Source organism: Diadema setosum, chromosome 3 (genome assembly GCF_964275005.1).
Source record: "Diadema setosum chromosome 3, eeDiaSeto1, whole genome shotgun sequence".
Classification (NCBI taxonomy): domain Eukaryota; kingdom Metazoa; phylum Echinodermata; class Echinoidea; order Diadematoida; family Diadematidae; genus Diadema; species Diadema setosum.
In genome coordinates, this window is record NC_092687.1 from 13,453,887 (window position 1) to 13,472,542 (window position 18,656).

General features: G+C 36.4%; 1 protein-coding gene across 1 annotated transcript in view; it reads right to left on the reverse strand.

The window, feature by feature from the left end:
* Positions 1-18,656, reverse strand: part of LOC140246558 (uncharacterized) — a 144,840-nt gene that overhangs the window by 59,367 nt on the left and 66,817 nt on the right. The window contains exons 2-3 of the mRNA XM_072325901.1: positions 5,297-5,468; positions 3,898-3,977 (exon numbers count right to left, since the gene is read on the reverse strand). Coding sequence (XP_072182002.1) covers positions 3,898-3,977; positions 5,297-5,468 — 252 coding nt within the window. The remainder of the gene's footprint in view (positions 1-3,897; positions 3,978-5,296; positions 5,469-18,656) is intronic.

Below are 18,656 nucleotides of genomic sequence, written 5' to 3' on the forward strand. Positions count from 1 at the left end.
AGTATTCGTAAATACGCCGCTACCACAGTAGGCCTACTTTGTACTTGGCTATGAAGCAGATACGTATTCACAATCGACTTCTCAGTGCTACCAGTGACTCGAGCATCGGTAGGGTAGAGGGCGCTGTTGATGATACTACCAATCACCGTTAGCATTGATACGAAGATTACCGAAGTTGAACTGTCATCAACAGTAAAGTGATTAGGTGTTGCTATATAGATAACGTTGCCTTCGTCGTCTTCTCTGCGCATTGCGCAGTCCGTAAGAATGCCAGGATGCGTGCATATGTGCTTCTTCACAAAATAAGTTTTCTAAAGCTGTTATTCCTTTCAGCCGAATCATGAGCCGAACTGTGATCGGACCACTACAGTGGATCGAACTTCTTTGGACTCGGGGAAGTGGGCCACAACGTAAGCGGTAAACAGGAGTCGATAGCGTAGGTCCCTATAGGAAACTTGCGCCGTGCGCCCGCGTACGCATTTGACTAAAACACCGGGACCATGCAACTCTAATTAAGGAGGGTGTTTATTAACTACCTTGACAACAAACGTTTTGGCGGGAGAGTCTTACGCGCTTACAAGCGCGTATCAATGCGCGTACACCTCTGAGAGGACTTAAAAGAATTAATTACAACTCGGTATTCTGAGCGTGTAATTATGTATGAAAGTTAATGGAAAACGTAATGATACCAAAGAGTATCATTAAAGGTGCATAGTCCCGGTAGAATAGAGGGCGCTGTTGATGATACTGTCGATCACCGCTAGCATTGATACGAAGATTACTGAAGTTGAGTTGTCATCAAGAGTAAAGTGCATAGGTGTTGCTAAGTAACGTTGCCGTCGTTGTCTTCTCTGTGCATTGCGCAGTCTGTATTGCCAGGGTGCGTGCATAATGTCATTATGACATCACAAAAAAAAAAAAAAAAGTTTGCTAAAGCTGACATCCCCCTCAGCCGAAATATGCCGAATTGTGATCGGACCACTAACTACAGTGAATCGGACTTCTTCGGACACGGGGAAGTGGGCCACAGCGTAAGCGCCAAAGAGGTCGAGTCGATAGCATAGGTCTCTATAGGAAACTTGCGCCGTGCGCCCGCGTACGCATTTGACTAAAACACCGAGACCATGAACCTTATCTACTCCGATATCACGCATTACAAAGTTTGTTTGTTTGTTTGTTTGTCTGTTTTTTTTTTTTTTTTTTCTCGGCCACAACGAATATACTTACTGTCTTCGGTAACCGAGAGGAGGTTGAGTCTTGTTGTCATGGTATCCGTAGAGTTCAGTATACCATTTTATGTGAGTTCTTTGGGTGCGTAGGTGAAGGGTTGTAATCAAAGACCCGTGGTCCGGAGTGTGGGCACGGAGCTCTTGCGCTGTACGGTAATTACAGGGAGGGTGTGGAGGAGTGCGCATTGAGGGCATATTTGTGCGCGTGCGTGATCATCATTAATTTTCTTCTTCTTCTTCAATAGGCTGAAGATTGTTGAAGATGGTTCTATTTACATTTACAGTTTATTTACAGATATTTACAAGCACATAGAAAATATGAAGAAATGACTAGCCAATTAGACAATTTCTGACGACAGAGAATTACAGTTCCTTACAGTTCTTGGAAAGAACGAATGGCGATGCAATTCAGTTCTCGAGTATGGTACGTGATAGGAATGTGGTTGCGAGGCTCTCGTCAACTGAATAACCTGTTTGATACTATAGTCCTGTGCTGAAAGATGGGTGAGATTATTGTATATTTTGTACATCATAATTAGCCTGTCATTTTCTCTGCGCTGTTCCAGAGTGGTCGAATCAAGTTCTTGCAGCATTTTGATGACACTTGAGGCTTCTATCAACGAGTTTGATTGGAGGGAATAACAATTAGATGGGAGGAACCGAAGATAATTATAGGGAACTTAATCATACCTTAATTACGTCCACATACCGATTTTTCCCATTTTACTTCTCGACTTAATTACGAAGTTAATTAAAGACTTAATTACGACCTCAGAATACCACCCCTGGTCTTAGCTGCAACCTCCGCGATGTTCATTCAAGCTTATCGCTAGCGGTCTACGCATGACCAATCAATAAACCAGTGTGCCACTCAATGACCATTATGACCAATATGATCATTCTCTCGTTGCTAGGAGCGGAGTCAATCTGTGGCGCTAAATCCAAATCTTCGGACACAATTCACTGCACTGTTGAAAGTCAGGAAATCATGGCCCAGACAAATGTCAGTTCCTTGCCTTTCTTTTGAATATCTTAGCTTCGATTTTCTTTTTTTTTTCTTTTTTTTTTCTTCTTTTTTTTTTGCAGATGATAAACAATACATTAGACTACAAAATTATTCCAAAACAGAAACCCGATCACTTTAACTAATTTTGATGATCTGACTTCAAACTCAAGTTTCTCAGCTCAGCCGTCAGCGACTTTAAGATCCTTTTGTTGTGGCGGGTCATATACACAATCATAATTCCACACTTCATCACCCCCCCCCACACACACACACACACACAAAAGAAGCTGGATTTGGATGTTTTTTTTTCTGTTCGTTGATCATTTATGATGTCAATCCGTTTGTGAAGAATAAGCATAGATATATGGATGGTCCATCAGTAATCCATATTTTCGTTCCCTTTTCGTTAACAAATTCACTGCTCGCTTGAAAACAGCACAATAAGTCATTATGTTCCTTTTCGTGTCATAATGGGAATAAAAACCATAAGTGAAAATTCCTTAACGAGCCAGAACGTTTCACCCGTCAAAGATTTTTTGTTGATTGTAAAAATGAAATCATTTTATTAATGATTATGATAACTATACATAATGTATGTGCATATATGTAAGATGTAGTATGTACGAAGATTGCATGCAATAATCAAGCAATGCTTAAGCTGTCTGATCTTGTATTATACATTGTATTGCTGATATGTTTCGTTGAACATTGATAAGGCAAGAAACTTATGTTGTTAACAAGTAATTATATATGTGACACTGCACCACAAAACAAACAAAAAGTTGCCCGACAGGGATTTTTAATTAAAGCATATTCTAAAAGAACAGACTCCAAGCTTTAAAATAATGTATAACTTAAATCAAATGGACTCTCCAACCTTCTATACATATTGGAAAGAAAGCACACACTCCAGAAAAGTGTGAACTGAGAAAAGAGGCTCTGAAGCACAGTCTATTCAAGCGTTGAATTTTCACCAAACCGTGCTACCTGCGCAATGAATGGGTCAAAAAAATAGGACGAAAACTCCCAGTTTTACCACAATGAAGGAATTATCAAATCAAGCTGAAATTTAGCATGTTTTATAAACACATTCTCTCCATGATAAACGCCAACTTTTAAAACAGTAGCATCATCCTTTCTGAAGTTATAAGATTTGAAAGTGAAGAGTGTGTATATATTTTTTTAAGAAAAAAAAAGGAGACTCTAAAGACACACCTAATCACACTCGTCTAAAAAAGTGTTAAAAAAAGTGCCCAAAAACACACTTTCCTGTTCATTTTATGATACCAATTTTTTTGCATAATATAGAAAAAGACTTGTTCTTTCAGAAAATATAAAAAATATCAAGATTGACCAAATTGACCCTTTTCACCTATTTTCAGTCCTCACACAAAATCAGTGCGTGCGACTTTTTATTCGTTTTGTGATGCACGGTCTATTGTACATGTATATGTATCTATATGTGCAATGATAATGCAGGGACCGATAAATCAAATCAAATCAAATCAAATCACAATATTGTAATTTCATGAGACGCATATTGCAAGTAACACGTTCAGAATGAAATAGTACAGACTCAAAAAATGATAACTGTGTGATGTGTTTCAAAATATCACCAAAAATAAAAAATAACCGAATAGCTCGTAGATCCCCTTCGATTACCTTAGTCTGGTCTTTTTCCTTTCTGGCTGCTGCGGCGAAATGAAGCGGTAGTCTAGAAGCCTCGCCGATGTCATTTACGTCTAAATTTTACAGAATCATTGATTAGGATGTGTTCGCTAGCTTGGCAAACAAAATGAATATTGCCATGGCACGACAATTGAGTAATGACTGTCAATTTCTAAAGACACTACGGGATCGGAACGTACAGAGGTGTGCAGTGACTTTTATGACCGTACAGAAGCAAAGTTCTTGGAAATAGAGGACTGCTGTAAAGAAAAGCTTATGATTTTGGCTTACAGAGATTATATTCATTTAATTTATTAACTGAATCGTCTTAATAGTTTACAAGAAAATAGCGGTAAAACCAATATACGTAAAAGTGTAAGGTACATTTCAAGAAAAAGTTAAAATATTGTTTTGGCCAATCATCGCTCTAGGAGATGGGAACTCTAACGCAAGCTATGTAGATAATTTTATCATTCGTTATCTACAGAATGTAATCTTAAGAAAATGGGAAGTGTATGAAGAAATGGCAACAACCTTAAGCTATATAAGTTAAACAATTCGCTCCACCTCCAAATTGGAATTGATAGATTGTGTACCTATCTGATAGACAGAATCGTATGTATCTTTTATAATCTAAGACAATCATGAGCTCACATGTATGCACGAAAATTAGATAACAAAGTTAGTGCCCTACATTTTTACTGTCTTATCAGGTCATAGACAAAATACAAAATACATACATACTGCCTAACGGCAATCCTATGACATGATCGCATTATCCTCCCACCGGTAATATAACATGTGCACCAATAATATAGCATTTGTTAAATCGTATTATTTTTGTTTCATAGAATATGAACACTCTACAAATACTTTGCCCCGTGTTCATCTGAAACTTCCAAAAAATCTTCTTGAGGCCCCATTTTTTTAATCCATATTTTCAACAGAGTCAGCCTAAGCATAGAGTGTCATTTCTTTTAACGGATCTCTGAAGGACTCCACTTTCTGTGGAGGCCCTAAATATATAATGTAAGACAAAGACTAGATGGACATGGGTAGATCCATTAAAGTTGCAAAAAAATAGATAAAAAGCACAGTAATTTCACGCTAGTCAGAGAAATGTTTCAAACACCTAAGTCATTTCTAAGTCAGAAATACTCTTTGATAATATCAAAGAGACTTTTAAACTCTTCAACAGAAAAAAAAAATACAAATGAAACGCAAAAAAAAAAAAATATAAAGAAAAAAAATACACTTCCGATTTTTTATTATTGTTATTACTAATATCATCATTATTATTATCATTATCATTATTATCACTACTGGAATCCTCGCAACGAACGATGATTTCGGAGAATAAGAAAGAGCACATAGGAAAATGGGACATAATTACTTGCTCCCCTGTTGACCAGAAGTCTGACCATCTCCACGTTATCACTGTGAGCTGCATAATGGAGGGCGCTGTAGTTTTTTCCGTCGTGTTCATTGATCTCCTTGTAGGCATTATCGTCGTCCAGTTCATTTAGCAGGGTCTGCAGGTTTTCTAGCTCTCCAGAGCGGGCAGTCTGCGGGGAGGACAATGATGGTGCAATCAGCGAGTGATAGGATTCCAAGTGTTCTTTAGAATGTACGATAGATATGGGAGAACCACATTATACGTTCCTTTCAGGTATAGTTACCTACCTTTCGCCAATGGGATTACCATTTAATCACCATCGACTTTTAGTTTTTTACACATCATGTACTGTTCATGCGGAAAACCTATCAATGACCGGGGACCGGGGGGGGGGGGGGGGTTCACAAAGCTATTCTTAAAGTTACAAATGACTTAAGAACGACTGGTGATGAGTTCTGATGTGCTATACTTACTAGAATTTCCATAATTCAGCACAAGAATTTGAATAATTCAGCATACTCACAGCCTTTCAAACCTCAGTTGTCGGTGGGATTATAATTAGTCGTTACCCTTCACCTTACCATTAATATTTTGGTGTCTTTCAATTTTGAAATATGTAAATTTCCTGTCCCACGACACTCTTACGGAAACAAACCTATACAGTTGGCTCACCTTTCAACTACCATTTAATGTCTTTGGGACTAACACTGGACTTCACTACTTTTTTTATCAATTAGATGTTAGTACTTTCGACCATATAATTTGCTGGCCCTAATATAAAGGCCATTAATTCCGACTACTTCCGAATGACTGTACCACTTATTAACCATTTTCCCCTACACAAGTCCTTTCAATAACCACCTTTTGCTACTATTGTCCTACCTATCGATAATCACTAACCGATGGCAGTATCATTTCATTATCATTAATTTACTGTAAATTTTGTTTATATGTTTTATTAAGGGGAAAGCTCGTGTCTCGTTTTGGGTGAGAAGGCAACAACGTATCACCTTATTGGCGAGAGTTTACGTCGCCTTGTGGTTGTGTGGTCCTTGTCATAATAGAGCGCTGAATAATCAACAACTGTAACTTGTGAAAGATTACAGCTAAATAAAACGGAAATACAGAAAGCAGAAACAAATCATGTGTATAGTCTTGTTTGTTTGTTTGTTTGCTTTTATTATGCAACATCCAGCAGAAATGCGATAAATTTTGACAAAATAGATACTGCCTCATTTCCATTACTGTGCTATTGAAATGTTAATCCTTTGAGAGTTACAATATGCATTGTTTTGAAAATTAAAAATATTATACGCATATTACGAGTGAGGGGCTATATTACTACTATGCCCTTAGTGCATAAGGGTTTCTTGTATATGTATTTTCATCAGTCGAAACCTTTCACCTTGTAGTAATGACATCAATTTAAAGATGCATTTCAAAGCATGCATCGTTTCTTCGTTTCATCACATGAGTCATCGTCGGCGGGCATTCGAACCGTCGTGTATGCGATTTTGGCGCAAGAATAACATTATTGGAGATAATCGCGTTTGAAGTTTACCCATTTTTTTTTTTTTTATCATGATTGCTATACTCTTATGTCTGGCAATTGCATTTTTGTTTTTTTATTCTTGCTCTAACATGTGAAGTATTCGTCGAAAAATCGCAAGAGATAGAACAACTATTTTTTCCGGTTTGCAATCACTGTGGTCATTTACCACGTATACGACAGTTTTGTCGACCGCGCGCACTGTAATTGCGGTCAATGAATCGTCGTATATCAAAGATTACGCGCAACGTCAATGCGTCCAATATACGACGGTTCGTTGACCGCGCGCACTGTGTTTGACTGCAGTCATCCGAACCGTCATATATAGGAGAGGACGGACTATCGTGCCGAGTGCTGTGTTTTAACACGGGCGCCTATGGGGAAATGAACCAAATTAAATGACATGACTCTATAAAAGTGATAATTACACAAAATTTACATCAAGTAAGAAATTGAAAATTTCACAACATGTAAAACGGAATGTCCACATCCCACACGCTGAGTGCGTGCTCGCCGGGCGCGCAGAGGGTGCGTGCGGTAAGTGACTGTTTTTGTTTTAGTTTCTCTGTGCTTATTATATGCTCTCGGGTTTCTTGGCGGTAGCCTTTAAGAATAGCATGCTTTTGAGAGACAGGCGACCAGTTGTATTGAATGTAGAATACATTATCCCACGGGGGAAAAAAAAAATCACAACCAGGGGAAATATGGCATTTACGATCCTCGCAAACAGTAGCATGTGGCAATCTTTCGACAAATCACACCCAAGTAATTGTAAAGGCCATCTACAAGTACTCATTTATGGCTATGAACATATTATTTCTGATTTGATTTATTGCTGAAATTGACTGATTTTAAGTCACAGACTAAGATTATTTGACTTTAAAGTATAACATCTCACATACTGTTCAAATGACATTTTTTTTTTTTTTGCCTTATCACAATGTTATTGTGCATAAATTTACTAACACAGTTTCTATGCCATAGCAGCTCATAGTATGCTGAGGGAACATTTTTTTTTTTTTCGAAATAGACTTTATTTGTAACTCAAGCATCTCGTTCTTAATGTGTGCAGGTACCCTTGCATCCACATAGTGTGCGCATGTTTATAATCGGTTCGATGTGAAAAGCCTCTTTTTTTCGCTTGGTTGCCTACAAAATACAGTGAAAAAATGAATTCATACTTTCCCTATAGTAGTGATGTTTGTAAAGATTTTCTAACTATCACCTCAGTGTACTGTTTGCAAGGGAAAAGAAAAGTTCCTTTCGTAAGCAATATTGTTCCGATTTGCATATTCAGTGCTGTTCCAATGTAGACACTACTGTTATATTTGCATTATCATATTAAAGAGTGTTACTATCGATTGCTATTTTTCCCACCCTGCAAAGCATTTATGCAATGAGGGAAATTGATAGTAACAATTATTTCAAAGATCAATATGTCTCAAATTTTCACGTTTTATATACCAACGTCTTTTTTTTTACATAATTTATGCGTAAAATGTCCAAGTTTATGAAATAATATGAAAATATTTTAAGCAACTGAAGAGTTTTGTTGCAAGAATATTGTCTTATATATTCTATTACCTTTTTGGATATTAAGTTCAAAGTAATTTAATAAGGAACATCCATCCCAGGTTCAAACGTTGTAATACAAGATCCATTGCTTAATAGATTATAAATTCTTTCAAAAAAAAACAGATTTTGGCTCAATAACTTACATAACTATGCAAATTTTATGTTTATTTACATAGGTATGTCATCAGTTTTTGCAGGAGTTGTTTTCACATACTCTACATAATACTTCTACCAAATTAGGTGTTTCTGCTGGATGCACATATATTTTTTTTTATCAAACCTTATATATATTTTTGCATGAACAATGCAAATTAAGGCTTATTAGCATAGATACAGATTGTCCCTTAAAATGAATAATTTTTAATTGTCCTAGGGAACATCTGTGCCAAGTAGGGCATTTGTACTATAAAAAGCAGCGTTTATCCCCTTAACAAGTCTACTAAAGAGATTTAAGTCAGTTTTCTACACAATGTGGGAAAAGAAAAAATGTAGACACACAAACTCATTTGAATTTATTACACATGCAAAGTAACAGATTGTAGTTTTTTTTTTTGCGATTATTGTGTAGTCGTATTTTTTGCACGATAATACGGAAATGTGATATCATTACAGGCATAATTATGTCTAAATGAGTAAACAAGTTGATCGTGATATAATGATCGAGTACCCTATGAGCAACGTGCTCCAAGGTGCTGTATTGATGCATGAACGACTGCTCATAGATACGACAAAGACGTGTAAGTTATCTGTGTTTGCCACGGCATTTTACATGAAACCAATGAACCCATATGCACGGTGTGTAAATCGAACCCTTTGTGGCCCTGTCGGATGATACGGAAATCTAAGAACTACTGGCATTGAAAACAGAATACGCGAGAAATAAAAACAACGAAGTAAACTTTTTTTTAGTAATCTCCGTTTCGATATTTCCCATGTTCATGATACATCTCTTACTCTTTTACAAGGGGAGTCGCATGTAGCTTCTATAGTAAATTTGTTACAACTAATCTTGCAATATAGTGTAATATATAGTTATGCCTTTATATGTATAGAAAAAATCCACAACAGCACTTTACATCGCAGTGTTTTCTTTCATGCACACAGGCTTGTGCTTGTACCTTGTACAATTTCCTCTCTCCCTCTCCTTCTCTCTATCCCTCTCTTTCCAAAAAATATCAAACCACACGATCATTAGCTACAATTATGTTTCGAGATGCGATCATAGCGGACATTACACAATGATATTGAAATAAATATCAGCGCAACTGTAACGTAACGCAGCTATTATGTCGCCATTTATTTATTCACCAATTTTGCTTAAGAATGTGTTGTACGGCATTTTAACCCTTTTTCGATTTGGTCAGAGTTCAGCATTTCGAATAAATAACAACAACAACAGGCGTCGCTTACACATATTTAGAAGACAAAAAAGACAAAATCTCCAAAATCTTAGGCTTCATCATCACATACACTGTCAGGATCAGTAAGTGTTTTGCGCATAGGGGTGTGTGATGCGACTTTCAAACGAATCGACACCTTGACGCGCCATGAGAAATCTCACCACCTTCATCGAAATGTCAAATTCATCGTGGTTCATGTCTTATTTCATGGACGGTAAGGCCCCAGTCACATAATGTTCTGCCTCCGGAGTATATATATGAAGGGGTCGGTGCATATAGTGTTAACCCACACTTTGGTGAAAAATGAGTTACATGCATTTACACCATCCTGAATCACTGCTCTATAATCCCTAAAAATGTCATCTTGAAATTTAAGCAATAAATGGGTTTTTAATGCAGGCATCTTTTTGCCCCGAAAATTAATCACATCTTATAGGCAGGAATATAATGCTAAGCCACACTTTTCAAGATGACGACCTCCATGGTAGCAGACAGAAGGGTGTCATAAAAATATCTAAATCTGAACAGTGAGTAAACTTTTTCATCTACAAAAATAAGTGATTCTGATTCATAACATAACTTGTACTCTTCTGCCAGTTATGAAAATGGAGATGAGATAAACATTAATGAAATTTTAAGCATTTAATGAGTATTTTTTGTTAATTTTTGTACTTTTGGGGTTAGCACTATTTTCATGCTAATTCTACTGATCATGACATTTTTCGCCAGTTTTTTGTTTTTGTTGAACTTATCAGGAAAATACCACAATCACTGGTTTTAGGAGTATTTTAGCATTGTGCATTATGACCTATAAGAAAATACATCAACATTCATGGTCTGTCCCAGCACCTTAAAGTTTCATTAGTGGGTTAGCACTTTATTCATGCTGACATTTCGCTTCAAAAGGAAAGCTTCCTCAAAATTGATCAGTCGTTAAATAACTGATGAAATATATCAAAAAATATAAATCTTTATTTGTTATGTGTGTTTTTTCTTTTTTCATCGAAATGGCTTATTGTAATAAGTGTATTGTCTCTAAATTTATGATTTTTTTTCCCCGATGCAAGTGTGATCTGAAAACGTTCAAATGGGTACAAAAAAAAAAATGTACCGATAGCTGGATGTTTGGACATGTGCCTTATCTGTTTGTAATTCTTACAGAGTTAGATCACTAGTGAAACAACATTTGAAATTGTCATTGATTAATTTGTAACTTCTTTTGAATAAAATGCAATTTTGCTATGCTTTCACAGCCATATTTAGGGGGATTAGCCATAGACAGTAGAAAATAGATGAAAACAAAATGCATTCTTAATATCGATTAATTTACCTCAAATTTTCAACAACAAAAAAAAAAATCCTGCCGCTGTTAATACAGTTGTGCTTCCCTGTAGTTTCTTACATAACCGAGACACGATACTTACATGTTTAACATCCTTTGAAAGGATGTTACATTTATGATATAACTGCAAACATTATTTTTCAAATCTAACGCTGACGTATAAAATTCATAGTTCCATGTTGTTGATACCTCTATACGGTTTCTCAATTTAAATCAATAATAGGTGAAAGCAATCAAAGCGGACTTTAAAGCATCAATGCTGATAGTATAGTGGGTTTTTTTTTTTTACGTAATTTAATTTTGTGAGTCAATAGCTCCCTTTTTTCCACTACTGAATTTACCTTTTAAACTCGGTATTTATCATGCATTTTTATGAAGAAGTCTCCATGTTGGAAAGAAAATGTATTTGCTGTATTCTGTTACAAATTTCAGAGTTTTTTTTTTCACAGGGTTGTTTAAAAGATTAATTTACAAAAAAGAAAGTTTCCTTCAAATTAATTTGGAGATTTGTGATCGATAAAACTATTGAAAGCATATAGATTTTTCACTTTTTCGTGTATGTTTTTATCACCGTAACAGTTTTGACATGAGAACATTTTTTTCTTATTCCTAAATGATCTTCATGATCCAAATGTAGTCTGAAAACGTGCATATGGGGTAATGATGTATTTGTATAAACACACCAACTTGGTATAATACGTAGACTATGTTGGTCTTATTCGGCACATTGTATTTCAGCATGTATGGTCTGTGCGAATATACGAAATCTATAAGTGTTCAGACTTCCAAAGAGATTTTTTCCCAATTTTTTAAAAATGTTCTTTTTATGGATTTTGGGCCATTAAGAGTTAGTCATTCATTTTGTATTAAGAACTTTCCTGCATGATTTCAAACAGCCTGCATTTACCAACGAACATGGGGGAGGAGGATTCATTGAGGCATGTACAGTCATAATTCTCATGCAACACTATTTTTTGGTAAATTCGTTGTCATACAAAGAAGGATTTTAGAGTACATTGGTGATTTTGATACCCTAAACAAGAAAACCAGTCTAGCTAAACAAGGCCTTAATGTCTACTTTATGGTATTTTATTCCCTTTAACAAAAGACATGATAATCTCTGGAATAATGTTGATATGTATCATTTTACTTTATTTTCTCTGATCTATACTCTAAATTTAAAATGCGTTATATGCATAATGCTGAAGAAGGGACTCTTTCCCTGCTTTTAAGTACACGGAAGATGTAAAATCCTCAATGAGATATAACCCCTCCCCCCCCCCAACAAATCATATTATTATTTTGTATGACACTGAATGCTTTGTCTTTTAAAACTTGAATTCTTGCAATTGTTTAATATCCACATTTTCAAGATGTCTTTATGCATATATGATTATGTGCGCGTGTGTGCGTCTGAAATATATGCAAAGTTTGTCTTCATAATTCAAAGAGATTATACAATACAGACAGTTAAAAACAATTATATCTTATTTTAATTTCACGTCACAAAGGAGGTAAACTCAAATATTACATTAATTTTCCATTTTTAGCGAAGAGATATTGATATTTTGTGAGTTTTCAAAAAATAAAGAGTATTTGTATACACGACGGATTTGGCTGCATTAAAGTGCTAAGCCACAAATTCAGAATGTGACTTGAAAAATCCTCTTGAATCCACCAAAATATCAGTGTAGTAAATTTCCCCAAGACACCATACAATCTTGAGTATGTAAAGGTTCATATACGAAAAAATTGGCCTTCTCGAGTCACTGACCTGATTTATGGATTTTTTCAAACTTTCAAAAGCGATTATCTCAAAATGAACATTGTGTGGGTTAGCACTATAATGCACCGACCCCTTCATATATTATATATATATATATACATATATATATGTGACCCTGCACCTCAAAACAAACAAAAAGTCGCCAGACATGAATTTTTAGTTAAGACCATATTCTGAAAGAACAGACTTTAAGCTTTAAAATGATGTATAACTCAAATCAAATGGACTCTCCTAACCTATCTAAATATTGGAAAGAAAGCACAAACTCAGGAAAAGTGTGAACTGAGAAAAGAGGCTCTGAAGTACAGTGTCTATTCAAGCGCTTAATCTTTACCAAACCGTGCTGGCTGTGTCATGAATGGGACAAAAAACAGGAAGTAAAACACCATAGTAACAACAATGAACGGATTATCAGCTTAAACTGAAATTAAGCATGCCTCATTAACACATTCTGTCCATAATTAATGCCAACTTTCAAAGCAGTAGCACTATCTTTTCAAAAGTTATTAGAGTTGAAAGTGAAGAGTGTGGACAAGGTTTTCCAGAAAAGAAAAAGGGATTTTAAAGACACACCTAATCACACTATTCTACCAAAAATGTTCGAGATAAGCTGCTAAAGAAACACACTTTCCTGCCCGTTTTATGATACCAAATTTTAGCATAATGTAAAAGAAGACCTGCTTTTTCAGAAAATATGAAAAAGTCAAGTTCGGCTAGGTTGACCCATTTCACTTATTTTTAGTCCTCACGCAAAATCAGTATGTGCGACTTTATGTTCGTTTTGAGGTGCACGGTCACATGTATATATATATATATATATATATATATATGTATATATATATATATATATATTAAGCTTGTATTCTTAACCTGTACGTAATGGCAGACAACTGATGATTTAACCAAATTCGTTATTTCTGTTGAAATATTAGGCGCCTTGGAAGATTACATTGTGCGGCCAAACCGCGACGTGGCCGTTCATCGGTGCTTTGAGCGGTCTTTTGAAAAGCCCGCGATGCGCCGGGGTACTCAAGCGTGTATTCACTTTGGCCCGATCTACGGCGTTTCTTTCAAAACGCCGCGTGGGTCCTTTCTAATCCTTGAATGAATAACAAACTCCAAGTTGTCAGAAGTGTGACAAACCACATTTTTAGCACAACGCCCTTTCGTGGCGGCGTTTGTGATTAGCACAGTACCTGTAGTACGTTACGTTTTCAAACCTTGATGGGAGCGCAAAGCAGATACTATGAAAAGGTTGTTACCCGACTCGTGGAGCTGATCTTATCTCCCTAAGTTCACACAATAAATGCAGATTCAAACCTTAAGTAAAACAGAACTAAGTCATTATACTTTCTACGTCATTTTGCTTGTTTTAATAAGGTATGATTGTATATGTTTTTTGAGTTCTATAATTCAGTTTTTGTAAGGTATGTTTTTTTCTTTGTTGCTATCAACGCATGCAGTGCACACTGCCAGCGGCGCTTTCAATAATATAGAAACGGACACTTTTTTCATCTTGTGCTTGTGTGTATTTGTGTTTGTTTTCATTTTTTTGGTCTTGATTTGTTTTTCTTTTCTTTTTTTTAAGGGTGGGGGTGGGGTTGTAAATCAGTGAATTATGTAGGCCTATACAAAAGCACCGGTAACCAGTTGTGAAATCATGGCATGTTGAAAACGCAACAAAACCATGGGTTGTGGGTTGCATGAGGATGGACAAGAGTACCATTATTGTCTCCCATGATAATTTACTTGAATTCTTGATATCTTTCTATCTGTTTAAGTCTTTCAGTACTATACAAACTTGCAAACTCCAAATATAATAACGAGAATATTTTTTTTTTCATTATTCTCTTTTCAAAAAGAAACTCGATCATAAATAAATATGCTAACAGATTCAGATTCAGATTCATTTATTGTCCATATAGGAAATTATTCTTGTTGGCATATGGGTGTACACATAGGAATATCTGCATACATACATACATACATACATACATTCATGTACATGTACACATATAAATAAATACAATTTTCAATATATACACAATAGTACAAACATTATTAATTTTTTTATACTCACAATATAATGAACACATATATCATTACAAATTTATATTTCATCACAATTAATTATAATTACCGATCAACAACAAAACAAGAGTTTAGAAAACATGAAGCCCGTCCTTTCCAAGGGAGTGCATATTTTACGTAACCTTTGCACACCCACACATACACACACTCGCACGTACTCCAAAGGATAACACTTCGCGTGGCGCCATTTATGACACATTTACATCACTGGATACATACAGGTGATTCAATTCAATTCAATTCAATTCAATTTCGGTTTTATTAAAAAACACCAAATAAAAGTCCGAAGACTAACCATAATGGGTTTACATCAAACTTTACAGCTTTACAACAGGGAGACATAAAGAAAAGAAATAAAACAAACTGACATTTTACACAACTGATTCATATGGACACCCCCCGAAAAAAAGACAAACTATACTCACGCTTTCATAAAAAGATAGCACCAATAATAACAACAAAGATCAACTGAAGAGAAATTGCACACACCCTACCATACAATGTACATATCATATGATAAAATTCATTATAAATAATTCGCACATTAAAAAACTTTAAAAGTTATCATATTGATAGAAAAATATTAGAGTAAAAAAAAAACAGCAACTAAAAATGAATGCAGTCATACACAGATATTTAAATCAATTTCATCCTGCTGCAAATAAAGTTATTCCAAAAAAAAAAAACAGCCTAATGCGAACATCATAATGTGTCATGACAAAAAAAAAAAAAAAAATCATGAAGGCTACTAGTATTCGAAAAAAAGTGAGAAAAAAAATCAAGGGACTTAAATGGGAGACGTTGGAATAAATATTCGCGAACAGGTGTGGAAGCGGATAAGAAATAAAAAGAGGACAACCAGAAAATACAAGAGAGAGAGAGGGAGTGAGAAGACACTAACATAGGGATCATGAAAAGGAGGGAAACAAAGCGGAGTAGAGAGAAAAATAAGTACTCGCGAACAGGTGTGAATAAGTATTCGCAAACAGGTGTGAAAGCGAATAAGATAATCAAAGGATAGCAGCAACATATAGATCAAGAGAAAACGAACGGAGAAATCAAAGAGAAGGGGTAAAACAAAATGAAACAGAAATTGAGAAAAAGTCAAAAAGAATTTGGATCTTTCAAATTGATTACAGATAATTAGAAAAAATACCATAAACAGCAGCAACGAGTTACACATATGAAGTTCACATACGTAGTGCCAATTGTTCAATTAGAATTTAAAAAAAAAAAAAATAGAAAGAAGAAGAGCATAACATAGGAGGTAATCACAATGCGAATAACGCTACATACAGTGTAAATGAGAGATGTGACCGAGCGAATGCTATAATAGTTGCCAACAACAGTATACAATGCAGTCAACCATTCTTATTTAGAGAATTTTAATTAAACCATAAAATGATTCATTACTATTGAAACCACAAAAAAAAATTGAAATGAAAACTTCCTGACGAAATTTCCAAAAATTCAAATTCCAGTTATAATTGAGCTCGATACTGACATAAGAACGAAGAAAAAAGGGAAGAAAACTGAAAGAAAAAGTGTCGAAATGAAAGGAGGATGGACAAAGAAAGAAAGAAACAGAGGGAGAATAGTATGGAGCAGACCACAGAAAAAGAAAGAATGCAATGCGTATTTCAATGCGTATTTCACATTTACAAAACAATTCTAATGAAATGATAATTAAGACGAAGTAATGAGGGCACTGTAGTTTGCTGGTAACGGTGTGTTCTATAACATGGTGAAACCACATGGTGAAACCAAAAAGTGATCATTTCTACAACTATATCGTGCTGATCTTAAGAGCGATCTTACAAATCATATTTCACATTTACAAAACAAAACAAAACAAAACAGAACCTAGTGAGTTGAATTAAACAGACGAACTAAAGAGGGCACTGTAGATCGCTGGTACCGCTGTGTTCTACAACGTGGCAAAGCCAAATTATGATTGTTTCTAAGACTACGACCAGTTTCAACATGGTGCGACAGTGGCAAGAGATGGCGGTGTCGTGCGGATCTTAAGAGCGATCTTGCAAATCATGACAGGATTTCAAGGCGGCGATCTGCAAGGGATTGTAGTTCAAGTTGATCCAGAAGGTCATAACTAACATTAGACGGGTAGGATATCATGCGAACTACTCTCTTTTGCACTCTTTCGATTTCAGCTGCTTGGCTTAGGGTCAGACCAGACCCCCACACTGGCAGTCCGTACTCCAAACTTGGGTGAATGTAGGTAGAGTATATGAAAACAAGATCCTCCAGTTTGACACCGAACATTTCTTCAGTTTACACAAGATGAAAAGGCGTCGAGAAGCATTTCCTATAATACGTTTCACTTGCTCATTCCACTTGAGGTCATCCTGAATGATAATTCCAAGGAGCTTTAAGGATGAACTGGATTGCAGAGGCACATCGTTGATTGTGAGATGAAAAGGAGGGGGGCATGACGAAGAAAGGAAATCTGCAACACTTTGCACTTCTCTAGTTTTGGAGTCATGTCGTTACCATCACACCAACGACTCAAAGAGTCGAGAGTTGACTGCATTTCGGATGGTTGCGAATGATGCACAACTTCCACAAGCGACAAGTCATCGACATACTTCAAGTGTTCACAATCTTCAGCAGCATTGTTGATCATGACAAGGAATATGATGGGACCAAGTTTCGTTCCTTGGGGCACACCGCAAGAGAGCTGACGGGACTCGGACGACACACCCTTGAAACGAACAGACTGAGTTCTGTGCGAAAGAAAGCTGCAAATGGTTGGAAGAATTGCCCTTTCAACACCAAGATCTATCATTTTCCTGATAGCAAACGTATGGTTGATCTTGTTAAACGCTTTACAGAAGTCAATAGCACAGACGTTCGCAACAAAACCGGGGTGGTCTAAGCCTCTGTGAATATGGTCGAGCATTTCAATGAGGTAGTGATCGACTGAAGAGCCTTTCATGTTACCAAATTGGCGGGGATCCACTCGGGATTTCATGTCCTCCATTACCCAGTCAGCGAGAAATCCTTCGAATACACGAGCTAGAATGGGTGTGATAGAGATCGGTCGCAACTGGTCGTATCCTATGACAGGACTGCTCTTTGAAATGGGACAGACTGATGAGTTTTTCCAGGCATCAGGAAAGCATCCGGTTTCCAGACAGAGGTTAAAAAGCACAGTGAGAGGTTCTGAAAGCTCATAAGCGAACTCCTTTATCAGTCGGGGCGGCAAATCCTGAGGATGACACGCCTTTGACACGTTTAAACGACGAAGCCGGTCGTAACCCTGACGACGGTCGATGATAGGCGGGCAAGTAGCAGGCGGAAGATAAGCAGTGAGGTCACATGTGTCAAGTGGAGGGAGGGTAGAGCAGATATGGGCAAAATATTGATTCAGTTCATTGGCAACATCTGGGGGGACGTTTCGTCGTCAGGGAGACGCAGCGACTGCTTACGAAGTTCAGTCATTTCTTAGATTGGCTGTTTTCTGTTCGTAGAAAGCCTTCTTGGCAGCTTTAATCTCCCGTTGGACAGCATTACGCAGAGAGTTGTAAGAAACGCAATTGTTCCTGAAAGCCTTGTCATGCTTCACTATCAATCTGCGAATTTTATTCGTGATC